We start from the raw sequence: 11,368 nt of genomic DNA on the forward strand, positions 1-11,368 counted from the left end.
TCCTCAAAGAGTCGGGAGGCTTGCGGGTAGACATGGAAGCCGAGAACCGGGTGCGTCGCCGACTCGCGGGGCGACTCTGGCAGCACCATCCGAGGAAACGCGGACAAACCGGTGCTGGCCACGGCCACGGCGGCGTTGCTGAGCCCGTGCTGCCAGGGTTTAACCCTAGGTAGATCAGGGCCTCCCTTGTTACCGCCACGGCGCGGGCGTTGGTTTCCTCCTGCTGCGCGGCGGCGGCGAGGGCGGCGGCCGCCGCTGCTTCGCCCCTTGCGTCCGTCGCATGCCTCCGGTCGTCACTCTTCGCCGACTCCGTGGCCCGCTGCTCGGGCGTCGGCTGCTTCTTCTTCTTGGGCGCCGTGGCGGTCTTGCGGGGAGCGTGGGGCTTGCCTTTGCCGGAGGGGACGGAGGTGATGGCGGACGAGGCAATGGGGGTGAGGCCTGCGGCGGCATCGAGGGCATCGTCCATGGCGAGCGGTCGGGAGCGCGCCCGGGCGGGAGGGTTTTTGGGTAAGTGGAGGAAAATGGTGGACGCTTTGCCACCGACTGGCGGGCCAGGGGAGTAGTTGGAACGCGGCGCGCGCGGCCGTCTCGTGTCCGGCTGACGTAAATGAGGCTCAAAATTGGCCAACGAATGGGTCAGCAGACGGACGAAAAGCGGACACGCGTCCATTTGAGTTGGCGCGTTGGTCTGACTTTTTTGTCCGCCACGACCCAAATAAACACGCGCGGACAAAATAGATCGGCACGTTGGAGTTAGCTCTTAGCGAATGACAGGTAAGAGAGGAGCAATGTCCCTCATACTATTCACTGTCTCGCTGATTATTCCGAGCACATAGGTTAGAAAGATGCATGTACTTGACTGCAGCTGCTCTACGAAACGACTTATCTTATTTCGCAAAAAAAAACGACTTGTCTTACACCAGTTATTGGACAATTATCTCAAATGAAAGGCAGCGACGAACCAGTCTTGATTCCTTTCTGTATTCCACAAATCTACCAACACTTTAGGAGTTCTTACTCCAACAGAAGATATTATCAAATTGTCAAATTTGACCATCCATAGCAGCCACATCATCCCCCGCGATCATAGGTGGCGATTAGCAGAGTAACAACAAGAACTTGGACAAGAATGGGAGGGCAGACATAAGCTGGTTATAAACAGATTCAATTTATTTATCTATTCAGATTTGTACAGGACAAATCAAACTACACATCGATGTCATCACAGCCAGTAGACAACCGATAGTAGCTGATGTCTTAGACAAAATGGGGAAAAAAACTCCTGAGCTTTTGAAGTATATAAGAAACATGCTCGCAGATACAAGGAAGATGGTGACACTCACCGAACATGGCAGACTCACAACACACGAGCATCAAAACAGAATATAACAACAACCCTACCAGCAGAGTACAGAACAAGACCACACCACAAAATCAGACTAACACCATGAGATCAAGAAGATAGCGCCATGATCAGATGGCCACCTCCTGTCTTCCAAGACATTTTTCTTCTCCTTGAGCAGCTTGATGCAACACGGCCTTGATTAGTCGACCCCCATAGGCATTTGATTCCAAACCCTCCACAAAATCCAGGTTACACATCCCAAACCCAACACCATGATTAATCACCAGGTTCCCCTCCCTGGTGAAACCAACTCATAAAAGAAAGTTCAATGGAAACCCAAACAAATATTTCTTTTAAGCTAGACCACAAATCAAGATCTGTGATTAGCATTCTCCTTCACTTCACGGAAAGAAAATTAATCATTTCCTGGGCGGTGTCTATATGCCAACTTGAACTGCTATCGGAATGCCGTCTTTTAGTGCTATGGGGCAAGCCCACAAGATCTTATTTGGGAGGCAATTTGGCCTTCCGAACATCCATGTTCCTGGAATGAACCAGACCACCAAAAGTAAATTCTTCTGCATAGAGGATTAGATCATGTTTTAGGAAGCCCCGACAAATACCATACACCAGTTGAATTTCCTGCAATTCGAGCAAATCCCACTACTGAACTTCAACCTTTCCCAAACACCTTAGTTTCCAGTAACCTCAGTGTCAGTAGCAACCGATGTATTCTTCTACAGTAAAGCCATCGTACAGATGCTGATATCCACGGTGCTTTCTCCCCTCGAGATGTCCTGCAGAATGTGTCAGGAGAGCACAAATACCACAGATTAGAGTTACTAATAGGAATCATATCTATTTGAACCATGTTATAGTTATCCGAATGCTCCAACCACAAACTTTAAGATAAGTTTTCAAAATGACCGCATGTATTTTTGCAAAATCAATTTAACCAAATTCTTTCCTAATTATGTATGGTACTTACTCTTCATGGAAGAATTATGTGCTACAAGAAATATCAAAGCCACGAAAAATGTTTTTGTTGGAATTAAACCAAAGAAAAGTATGTGTAGCTAGTACTATGTCGGAAACAAATCTAACAAATATGGGCCATACCACAACTATTTTCGGACCCAAAATATAGGCCGGTTTACAACTTTCTATGCACTTTGCCTAAACACTTCCCTGAAACCCCAACCCAATTACTCTCATGAATACGCTATCTTGATACCAGTACAGCCCAGGGAGATGGTCATTTCAGCTTATTTCCCTTAACTCTTGTGGCTGTAGGTTGTCAATTGCCTCCCAGGGAGCCTTGGGTGCTACCAGATGTGGAGCTTTCTTGGTCGTCGTCATCAGCCTCGATGAAGAAGAGTCGCGCACACCGCTGACCCTGAACATAAATCTCATCACAGTTGAAGAAAAGGCCTTGGCTGCGACGTTCTTCTAACTCAGCTGGAGTGAAGCGCCAAACCTGCCGTGGCGGGGTTGGCTCTGGAATGGTCGACAACAGAATAAGTGGTAGTGGCGCTGGCGGGGAAGGTATTGTAGCTGCGTTGGCCGCGGGAAGATTGGAGGGGCACAAGGGCCCTGTAGGACCAGAGGGCTGGTGTGATGGCATTGTTGTCGAGAAATGCTTCTGCTCATAGGCCTTGGCGAAGGAGATGGCAGTATGTTGGTAAGATGGCCACCGAAGCTCGACGTCAATGTGAAGACCATCAGGCAGCCCTGCTGTGTACAGAAGCCGTTGTTGGGACGGTGTTAATGGCTCATTGTTGTGGCACATGAGCAATAGAAACCTGCTGGTGTAGTCGGCAACCAAGGAAGTGAACGGCAGACGTGCCAACTCACCCGAAGGATTGGCGCGAAGTGACGGCCCAAACTAAACATGGGAAGCTTCCTTGAACTGCTCCCATGTTGGCATGCCAAAGTCGCCCTCGAGATGTAAGTACCAGAACTGAGTGTCATTGGTGAGGTGGTAGGCTGCAGCTCAGACCTTGTCAGCCTCCTGCTCGCACCTATTTAGCGAACCAAGAGGATTGACCGAACCAGCATATGTCGCGAAGCCGAGCTTGTGGAAGCAAGGCATGCCTGAACCAGAACCTAATCCGAGGTGATTGTTAAGTAGGGGCAGAAGGGAGGTGATGGGCGAGGTGGGTCCATAGATGGGTTGTGGAGGAGGGTGCAGCCATAACGTCACGAAATCGGTTGGCAGGTGGAGGCATGAAGGCGGTAGAGGCGGCGGCGGCGATGGCCACGCTGGAGAAGGGGGCACCGGAGGTGCTGCTGGCGAGGGGAAGCACCAGGTCGCTAGGGTGGAGGGCCGGGGGCCCAGAGGTGGCGTCATGGGCAGCTGTTGCAGTCATGTTATCTGAAGATGGGGGCAGGGCCGGCAGCCGTTGCTCGAGTGTCGTCAAGCGCTGCACCAGCCCGTCGAGGAGCACCTGGTCCTCCCCTCGTCGGAGCGTGAAGGTCTCCAATTGCTTCGTGGTGATCTTCATCTGCCCCACAGCCTCGATTTCTTTGCCCGCCATCGAGATGGATCTCATACCAAATTGGAGGAATCTACTATGACCTAACCCTAATTACTCAAAAGTAGATAAAAGTAAACGAAAATATTCTTCTCTGCTTTATTGAAAGGGGTCGGCCCCTTTATATAATAGACAAGACTTGACCAACAAGTCAGTAACTCTATTCAAGCTCTAACACGGTCTCAAAAACTGACTCAACTCTTTCCTAACAAAGATGCTTAATCAACTAAGACACTAATTAAGGGGTAAGACTCCACGTTTGATGGGCTGGTCCACATAACATGCATAATTGGGATCTCAAAAAGAAACATGCATAACTGCCATATAGGCGCTATGGCAGTAATCTACGACAAGTGATGTTGTTGCGAACCTTAAAACAACTAGTGCAAAAAATCAGTCTTCAGAACAGCTAGTTTATTGCACAAGAAACAATCATGATTGCATTCCCTGGTTTGACTTGCTTTACAAGAAGGATGGCAAAGCATATCAACAACATAAAGTAACTATCGACTGCTAAAAACACAAAGGAAGTTTGCAGTAGCAACCTTACTACCTCATATGCTTGGTGGAGACAATAATGGCGGGAAGCCTCGATACAGGTGAGCATGCATCATTTTGTTCTTTGACACATACATCCTCTCAAGCAGGAATGTCTTGAGTTCCAATGCAAAATACTCTATATCCGGTCTCTGCTGTGAAGAGCTTCCAAACCAGGGCCAATCTAGTGAAATCCCTCTTAGGAGTAAGTACTCCTCATCCGCACCTATGATGCACCAGTGATAATTGGGCAACGGATGGTTTATCGTGCTGTGCTGCCACTCTTTGGTGCCTTTACTTTTGTTTCGCCAAACCTTACAGTAGAAGTCTAACGTGCGCATACCAATATTTAACAACCCAATCATACCTTCTCCTGCTTCCACAATGGCGAGCCTTCCCCCATGACTGTTGGGCGGGAGATCTATAATGGTGAATTTCATCTCACGTGTGTCAAGCATGAGCAGTTTGTCCATCCATTCTAACACCCAACAGAAACAACCGTGTGCATAATGGCGCCGATGTAGTCCACAGCGTGCATACAATGCATCCACAACTTCATTGGACAAAGCGCCCAAACCATGGTGTTGAATACTAACCCATTTACCAGTGTGTGAAGAGAAGATGAAGACAGCAATCTTGTTTTCGCACAGCACCTTGCAGATCACTTTGAACGACGATTCATCCTCCCGGACGTCGTCACTGGCCGGAGCAAAGAAGGGCTCGAAATCTAACATGCCGCAGTGCTGGACGGAGTCCGCTAGGTCTTCAGGGACGGGTGGGATCTGGATGTAGCGCCGGGACAGGGGATCACAGACCACGAGATCCACGAAGGTGTTGGAGGTGGCGTCTATGAAGTCGCCACGACCTTCGGAGACTGAGACGGCGGAGAAGAGAACGCGGCCGTCGCGGACGTCACGGGGGCTCCAGCAGGCGGGGTTGGGGAGGAAGCTGAAGGCGAAGTCGGCAGCCTGCGCGAGGGCGTTGGCGGCCGGGGCGGAGGGGTGCGGAGACTGGGCGGCGTAGAAGTCAGCACGGAGGAAGCCGAGCACGGGGACCTTGTGGAGGGAGCGGTAGCGGCGCGCGAAGGAGCGGGGAGCGACGACGTGGCGAAATGAGGTGCAGGAGGTGGAGGCGCGGGCGAGGTCGGCCGCGGTGGAGAGGCGGAGGAGGATCTCCTCCAGGATATCGTTTGGGAGGGAGACCTGGAGCTGTGGAGGCGACGGAGGGGCGTCGGAGTTCGGGGCCGACGGAGGGTCGTCGGCGTCGGGGGGCGGCGGAGTAGGTAATTGTGAGGCCATGATGTGGTGGGGGAGCGAGCGGCCGACGGTGGGTTGTGGAGCTCTGTCTGTAACCCAGCTCAGGTTCCCCGGCGACTGTCTCTCGGGTGTCGTTTTGCTTTATAAAAAAAGAAAAATCATCCTTATTTATTTATTTATTTTGATAAACGAGAATTCCTCCCTGCTTGGTTCCAATTAAAATTCTGCTTCACTATTTGATCTAATAATTATTTTCCATGTTTGGCACTACCTCTAAATTTTATGTCTTATTTGGTTCTAATTAAAATTATGCTTCGGTATTTGACCTAATAAATATCTTCCATATTTGACCTTGCCTCTAAATTTTATCTCTTTCTCGCAACTTCCATCCATTTAGTCATTATAAGTGATACTTGAAAAGACACATTTACCCCTCAGACCACTTTTGAGACATGGTTGAATATATTGGAAAAAAGAGAAGAACATAAGTATTCAACACAATTTCTCTTAAATCTCCCACCTCCCATCTATCTCATGCAGTAGCACATTGGCATCGACGGTGTAGGTGGTGAGCGGGCACCAGCAACAACTGCGAGAAGGAGGCGGGCGGCAAGAAGCGCTGGGCAACAACACTAGTTGGTGCTACCCTTCTTCGATGTTGCGCTTATTCGTACCAACGCCGATCCATGAACCATCCCTCCGTGTGCAATGTCGTCTCCATGCGACGTTGTCCCCTTGAGCGTTATGGGCTACCACCACATGGTGCACCATGCTCAACATGGAGCCGTGTTTCACCGTGTCATGCCATGCCGCGCTCAACTAACCTAATCACCCATCGCCGCCTCACACCATCCATCGTGGCATTGTGTTGCGCGCACCCTGAGCATAGTGCTTCGCTGACGCCAACGTTAACCGTACTGGGCACCACCGTCAGCCAGGGGTAGATTATGTGTGTCGTCGTCATCGAAGTTTCAAGTCAAGGTTGAAGCTGCACAAAGGATGTGTCGACATAGACATCAATCACAGCAAACAGATAGGTTGCATTTGCGAGGAGGGCAGGCGGAGAAGTGACGTCGATGACGAGAAGGGTGGGTGTTGGCGAAACAAAGAGTGGGTGAAGAGGTGGGAGTCTAGCTTGGACCGGTGCCATCGACCATGAGGCGGAACGCTCATCAGTGTCGACCAGGTGGAAGGAGGAAGGCGGGAGGTTGTCGGGTTGGAGGAGGAGAGGGCCCCCCTTGCTTATTTGCTCCTATGGCGAAGACAAGTGTAAGGGGGCATGGGAAGAGGAGGGATTTGGGCCCAATGGCTTGTTCAACCATTTTTCATTGTTGTACAATCAAGGGTAGTTTCATCAATGCAAAAAGGGACGTGTCTTCGATGGAATAGGCGAAGTGTCACAAAAGGCATAAAATGTAGAGGTGGTGTTTAGTAAAGAAGAAAATTATTTAGGGCAAAATAGGAAAGAAAAGTTCTAATTAGGACCAAATAAGGAACTCTCAGAAACAAGCTGATCAATGTCGAACGCCTCCACACGGGACCCTTGCCATCGACGATTTTCTCACTGCTGGCGACCACCTCCACCGCTACCTGATGTGCGCAAGCCCCTTGGAGCCTTTTGTGCCCTCCATTTCCTTTGTCATGCCCTGCATCGCCCTCGGTGAGTAAGCCCAAGCGCCTAGTCGGAGTCACGAGGTGGGTGATGACATGTGGGACTTACCTACCATCCTGCCAGCCCCCCCTCTCTCTCTTAGTGATGGTTGGGCCCCAGCCATCAAGTTTAAACGCCCCAATACACGGGCATGCCGTTTCGGCTAAAGGCGTCTTATGTTGTTATGCCTTCGACATGGCCCTTTGTCACAGCGTTGTGCACCTGGGTTGAGCCCACCTGAGCTCATCAGCATTTTTCTGTTAAATGCTGCTCTGAGCATGCATTTGTTAACTGGGTCGGATCTATTCGGCCTGGTGTGCACAACAATGTTTATATTTTTCTAAATTACAGCGAACTTTGAAAATTCATATTTAAATATCCACAACCCCAAATCAGTTGATTCCCGTTTCTAAATTTAAGACCATTCTAGAGACATGGGTTCCAAAAATAATTGAGCACTTTGGTTGTACTACTTATTTGGGTGGCTTGTTTCTGCTTTATCCTTATGTCTCTGATGTTAGATAATGATTTTCTTAAGAGATTCGAAGAAGGAGCAGAAGACTTTGAAGAATTTGCTGAGCTAGCCAAGCAACCTACTTTGATCATGTTGAACCCATATTTGCATTACACACTTAGCAATATAATTGTTTAAAAATGCTATGGTTGGTTTAGAAAATAGATATTGCATATGTGCTTATTGTTAACATCCCCTTTGACATTGGTAATATGTCAGGACCCTGATCCTAAGTCACACGGATCTAGCATGTAACACATCATATCACTTTGCGACTTCACGCACGGTATCCCCACGGGTGCCACCTTACCTGATCCGGGACCGTTTGCGCCTTTTGACTCACGTATATCGTAGTGTCGCTAGCATCCATATGACAGAGAACCCGGGCCAGCATGACTAGTCGTAAACCCAAGGTGGCACTAACTTACAGGGACAGACATACATGACCCAGCAACGAACGTGTTGGTCATCAACGTATGAACCCAAGTCGTAGCAAGCTACAAGGACTTAAAGAAACAGTGTGTGACATTTCCCCGAAGGGACAAACACATGAACGAAGAAGGACACATGCCGGCCAGCCTAAGTGTTCCGGAGCAGTAGCAAGCTACCATGGCTCAGTGGAAGCACTAGGAGACATTTCCCGGTAAGAGAGGTGAAGGAAATATGCCCTAGAGGCAATAATAAAGTTATTATTTATTTCCTTATTTCATGATAAATGTTTATTATTCATGCTAGAATTGTATTAACCGGAAACATAATACATGTGTGAATACATAGACAAACAGAGTGTCACTAGTATGCCTCTACTTGACTAGCTCGTTAATCGAAGATGGTTGAGTTTCCTAACCATGGACATGAGTTGTCATTTGATTAACGGGATCACATCATTAGGAGAATGATGTGATTGACTTGACCCATTCCGTTAGCTTAGCACTTGATCGTTTAGTATGTTGCTATTGCTTTCTTCATGACTTATACATGTACCTATGACTATGAGATTATGCAACTTCCGTTTACCGGAGGAACACTTTGTGTGCTACCAAACGTCACAACGTAATTGGGTGATTATAAAGGTGCTCTACAGGTGTCTCCAAAGGTACTTGTTGGGTTGGCGTATTTCGAGATTAGGATTTGTCACTCCGATTGTTGGAGAGGTATCTCGGGGCCCACTCGGTAATGCACATCACTATAAGCCTTGCAAGCATTGTAACTAATGAGTTAGTTATGGGATGATGTATTATGGAACGAGTAAAGAGACTTGCCAGTAACGAGATTGAACTAGGTATTGAGATACCGATGATCGAATCTCGGGCAAGTAACATATCGATGACAAAGGGAACAATGTATGTTGTTATGCGGTTTGACCGATAAAGATCTTCGTAGAATATGTGGGAGCCAATATGAGCATCCAGGTTCCGCTATTGGTTATTGGCCGGAGACGTGTCTCGTTCATGTCTACATAGTTCTCGAACCCGTAGGGTCCGCACACTTAAAGTTCGATGACGGTTATATTATGAGTTTATGTGTTTTGATGTACCGAAGGTAGTTCGGAGTCCCGGATGAGATCGGGGACATGACGAGGAGTCTCTAAATGGTCGAGACGTAAAGATCGATATATTGGACGACTATATTCGGACATCGGAAAGGTTCCGAGTGGTTCGGGTATTTTTCGGAGTACTGAGGAGTTACGGGAATACGGGGGAAGAAGTATATGGGCCTTATTGGGCTTTAGGGGAGAGAGAGAGGCAGGCCACGCGCCCCCCAATGACTAGTCCGAATTGGACTAGGGGGAGGGGCGGCGCCCCCTCCTTCCTTCTCTTCCCTCTTCCCCTTCCTTGTCTCCTACTCCTACTACTTGTTGTCTCCTACTCCTACTACTTGGAAGGGGAGGAATCCTACTCCCGGTGGGAGTAGGACTCCTCCAGGGCGCGCCATAGGGGTCGACCCTATCCCACTCCTCCACTCCTTTATATACGTGGCCAGGGGCACCCCATAGGGATAACAATTGATCTCTTGGATCTCTTAGCCATGTGCGGTGCCTCCCTCCACCATAGTCCACCTCGATAATATCATAGCGGTCCTTAGGCGAAGCCCTGCGTTGGTAGAACATCATCATCGTCACCACGCCGTCGTGCTGACGGAACTCTCCCTCAAAGCTTGGCTGGATCGGAGTTTGAGGGACGTCATCGAGTTGAACATGTGCTGAACTCAGAGGTGTCGTACGTTCGGTACTTAATCGGTAGGATCGTGAAGACGTACGACTACATCAACCGTGTTGTGCAAATGCTTCCACTTTCGGTCTACGAGGGTACGTGGACAACACTCTCCCCTCTCGTTGCTATGCATCACCATGATCCTGTGTGTGCGTAGGAATTTTTTTGAAATTACTACGTTCCCCAACAGTGGCATCCGAGCCCGGTTTATGCGTTGATGTTATATGCACGAGTAGAACACAAGTGAGTTGTGGGTGATATAAGTCATACTGCTTACCAGCATGTCATACTTCGGTTCAACGGTATTGTTGGATGAAGCGGCCCGGACCGACATTACGCGTACTCTAACGCGAGACTGGTTCTACCGACGTGCTTTGCAGATAGGTGGCTGGCGGGTGTCAGTTTCTCCAACTTTAGTTGAACCGAGTGTGGCTACGTCCGGTCCTTGAGAAGGTTAAAACATCACTAACTTGACGAACTATCGTTGTGGTTTTGGTGCGTAGGTAAGAACGGTTCTTGCTCAGCCCGTAGCAGCCACGTAAAACTTGCAACAACAAAGTAGAGGGCGTCTAACTTGTTTTTGCAGGGCATGTCATGATGTGATATGGTCAAGACATGATGCTATATTTTATTGTATGAGATGATCATGTTTTGTAACCGAGTTATCGACAACTAGCAGGAGCCATATGGTTGTCGCTTTATTGTATGCAATGCAATCGCCCTGTAATGCTTTACTTTATCACTAAGCGATAGCGATAGTCGTAGAAGAATAAGTTGGCGAGGCGACAACGATGCTACGATGGGGATCAAAGTGTCGCGCCGGTGACAATGGTGATCATGACGGTGCTTCGGAGATGAAGATCACAAGCACAAGATGATGATGGCCACATATCATATCACTTATATTGATTGCATGTGATGTTTATCTTTTATGCATCTTATCTTGCTTTGATTGACGGTAGCATTATAAATGATCTCTCACTAAATTATCAAGGTATAAGTGTTCTCCCTGAGTATGCACCGTTGCGAAAGTTCTTCGTGCTGAGACACCACGATGATCGGGTGTGATAGGCTCTACGTTCAAATACAACAACGGGTGCAAAACAGTTGCACACGCGGAATACTCAGGTTAAACTTGACGAGCCTAGCATATGCAGATATGGCCTCGGAACACTGAGACCGAAAGGTCAAGCGTGAATCATATAGTAGATATGATCAACATAGTGATGTTCATCATTGAAACTACTCCATCTCACGTGATGATCGGACATGGTTTGGTTGATTTGGATCACGTGATCACTTAGAGGATTAGAGAGAT

The 11,368-nt window shown here is 48.5% G+C and overlaps 1 protein-coding gene across 1 annotated transcript; it reads right to left on the reverse strand.

Annotated features, from left to right (window-relative positions):
• Window positions 1-1,149: 1,149 nt before the first annotated feature.
• On the reverse strand, window positions 1,150-5,803 carry LOC125536661. The gene is made up of 2 exons (XM_048699906.1): window positions 4,433-5,803; window positions 1,150-2,142 (listed from the first exon to the last, which is right to left on the reverse strand). The coding sequence occupies exon 1, from the start codon at window positions 5,712-5,714 to the stop codon at window positions 4,434-4,436; it is 1,281 nt and encodes a 426-aa protein (XP_048555863.1). The 5' UTR covers window positions 5,715-5,803; the 3' UTR covers window positions 1,150-2,142; window position 4,433.
• Between the last annotated feature and the right edge of the window lie 5,565 nt (window positions 5,804-11,368).

This window comes from Triticum urartu, chromosome 2, assembly GCF_003073215.2.
Source record: "Triticum urartu cultivar G1812 chromosome 2, Tu2.1, whole genome shotgun sequence".
Lineage (NCBI taxonomy): Eukaryota > Viridiplantae > Streptophyta > Magnoliopsida > Poales > Poaceae > Triticum > Triticum urartu.

What these genes read in the sequence shown, in the direction of transcription:
- LOC125536661 (XM_048699906.1), bottom strand. Translation starts at nt 5,714, where the DNA reads ATGGCCTCACAATTACCTACTCCGCCGCCCCCCGACGCCGACGACCCT.